The following is a 2,629-nucleotide window of genomic DNA, read 5'->3' as shown; positions in this document are numbered from 1 at the left end:
TCCCGCTCTTCCAAAACCTTGCGAATCCGTTGCATACCTGCAAGTGGTACAAGCAGGAGAAACACTAGTGGAGTAGTTTAAGCCACAAGTGTCCCCAAATCCATCAGATCCAGAAAAATTTGGAGGACGGAAGGAAAGGGAGGAAACATGGAGAAGACATGAGGATAATAATAATAGGATAAGTTTAGGTTTAAGGGGAGGAGGAAGCAGTGCTGCAGAAATTCTGGAGGGTGGAAAAAAGAGAAGAAAACATTACTCACCTAACTGTAGCCGGTGGGTCTTGTCAGCAAAGATGATGCGGAACCATCCGGGTTCACTGCATTCAAAGGCTTTACCGCAGGACAGGAGGACCTTGTTATCCAGAAAACGCCTCCAGAGCAGCATTTCCTCCTCAAATGTGCCTGTCCTAAGGTACTAGGAGAGCCAGTAGAAGAGCCAGAGGTTAGTAACATATAGGCTAAATCACCGAAATCCTCATGAATTTGTGATTCCCATGAGGTCTGCAAAGGCCAGGGGAGACACCTTTTACCTCTGAAGTACAGCAGTTGTGATATAAAGGAAGAAATGGGGAGGAAAGTGGCTTGAGAGCAGTAAGATTCCTGCAAGGAGGGAAATGCACAGACAGACGAAAGGAAAAGAATGGGCAGAAATACCAGGCAGCCCTTTCCCTCTGCTCATCAGACAACAGATTTGTTAAAACAAAATGCTTATCACAATATTAAACTTTCCTCTAGATGCAGTTGCACCATGTGCCTGCCCTCATACCAGGAGAAGCCCCTCGTCCTAAGACTACCAACCTTTCGGAAATCAATCCAGACAAAGAAGCCTGCATTGCGGTTGAGAAAAGGAACCCCAAGTGTCTTCAGCTCATCTGTCACATATGTATGCGCAGCTTTTAGGCGGGCATGGTTGGCCCTCAGGTATACCTGGTTGATCCAGTCTGACCAGAAGGAGAAGATGAAGGAAAAAAAAAAAAAAAAAAAAATCACAAACTGAGAAAGAATTCAGATCTGTTCAAGTTTCCAAAACACTCACAGTCCCTTTTTCCATTTCATCCTTCACATCCTCTTTTTGTTTTCTGTTTCCTCAAAAGAGGGGCAAGAACTATTTAGCAGTTTTATGTCTGTGCGGAAGAATATCTTCTTGCCCATCCCAAGGAAGTTTTTTTTTCCCTACACTCATAGCTCTTAACTGCTGTGGACTGTTAGCACTCCACCCAGGGCAAAGCTAGAAATCCAGTTCCATTTCCATCGTCCCACAAGCCTGCATTCTTTGTTTCTGCTCAGCTGGTTCTATACAACACTGGTTGTTTCTACACAAATAGCTATCACACTTCTTCAAAGCCGTTCCTTTAATTCTGCTGATCAGGAGCTCTGCAGAAACAGTCCTCTTCCGTAGAACTGTTCGCCTCACGCTACACGGGCAGCTTCAGGATTACAGAAGACTGTCAATTAAGTTGTAAAAACAGGATACCACTTGGGAAAGTAAGGGCAGGGGATCCCCCAGGTACCAAGACTCACAGAACAGCAAAGGATCATGCATGGAGGAGACTCACCTCTGTCCCTAAGCAGCTGTGCAACCTTGTGCTGGACAGGTCCACAAACCCCATGGAAATAACACAAAGAAGCCACTGCATTAGCAACATCTTGGTTCTCTGTATACAAAGTACCAAAACGAATCCCAGAGACAGCAAAATCCTGCAGAAGACACAGAGAGACTACTTTATTACACAGGAAGACCGGGATCCTATTGCTACTGCCTTGTTCTTCCCAGCATGAGGAACCTGAGGACACCAGGCCAACCGACCAGCCAGGAAGCCACAGCGCGATGGCAGCCAGCACTCACCTTGCTTATTCCCCACATCACATGAGTCCGCTGTGGATCAGGCAATCTGTATGTAGAAGGATGCAGATGGGCAGTTAGTGTCATAGGTGCTGAAGCTTTTGGATCACCAGTGCAGCATTGCAGAAACAGAGAGGCAGCATTACACAATGACACAGAGTGCAGCACGGAACATCAGTCAAGCACGGAAAACTCAAATCCGACCTAACTTTAGAAGCTAGGAACTCTCTGGAGCTCGTTTTAGACACAATTTTTAAGTATTTCAGATATACAGATACTTGCAAGTGCACAGATTTCCTGCACATATGAAGCTTGTACATATAATGCTAGAAATCAGGCCTGTGCCAGTGTATTTGCCAAGAATGGAAAGTAATTTTCTTTCTTCCAAACCCCAGTGTTTTACAGAAGGAGATAAAGTTCTTCTTTTTCAACGTTGTACGTCCAAGCTCAGCAACACTGAGCTAACACTTAACCAAGTGTATTTTATTTCCTTGCAACTGAGCAAAAAAAAAAAAAAAAAGATAGCACCACTGGTGAAAATTAGAAATTAAAAAACAAAACAAAACAAAAAAAAACCCACCCCCAAAAACCCACACCATATATTTAAAAGGTGAGATTTGGAAAGTTTTTAATCTCTTTAAATTTATACCTAATAAAACCCATTCTCCAGTATGTAATAACACTGTGATCCGTGACTACTGTATGGACAAAAAAGAAAGTAAACAGCAACAGAAAGTCTTTACAGGCATCAACAGAAACATGGGAAAGAGGTAACAACATTTATGTA

The 2,629-nt window shown here is 43.5% G+C and overlaps 1 protein-coding gene across 1 annotated transcript in view; it reads right to left on the bottom strand.

Moving 5' to 3' along the window:
- Window positions 1–6: 6 nt before the first annotated feature.
- The window catches only part of LOC104626873 (1-aminocyclopropane-1-carboxylate synthase-like protein 1), a gene marked incomplete at its 3' end in the record, with an annotated part of 14,639 nt that continues 12,016 nt past the window's right edge, over window positions 7–2,629 (bottom strand). Inside the window, exons 12-16 of the mRNA XM_010294901.1 lie at window positions 1,846–1,891; window positions 1,556–1,697; window positions 798–940; window positions 261–414; window positions 7–37 (exon numbers count right to left, since the gene is read on the bottom strand). Coding sequence (XP_010293203.1) covers window positions 7–37; window positions 261–414; window positions 798–940; window positions 1,556–1,697; window positions 1,846–1,891 — 516 coding nt within the window. The remainder of the gene's footprint in view (window positions 38–260; window positions 415–797; window positions 941–1,555; window positions 1,698–1,845; window positions 1,892–2,629) is intronic.

Source organism: Phaethon lepturus, unplaced genomic scaffold (genome assembly GCF_000687285.1).
Source record: "Phaethon lepturus isolate BGI_N335 unplaced genomic scaffold, ASM68728v1 scaffold28419, whole genome shotgun sequence".
In the NCBI taxonomy this organism is placed as follows: Eukaryota; Metazoa; Chordata; class Aves; order Phaethontiformes; family Phaethontidae; genus Phaethon; species Phaethon lepturus.
The sequence above is the reverse complement of the archived record's forward strand: the minus strand, read 5'-3'. Positions and strand labels throughout refer to the sequence as shown.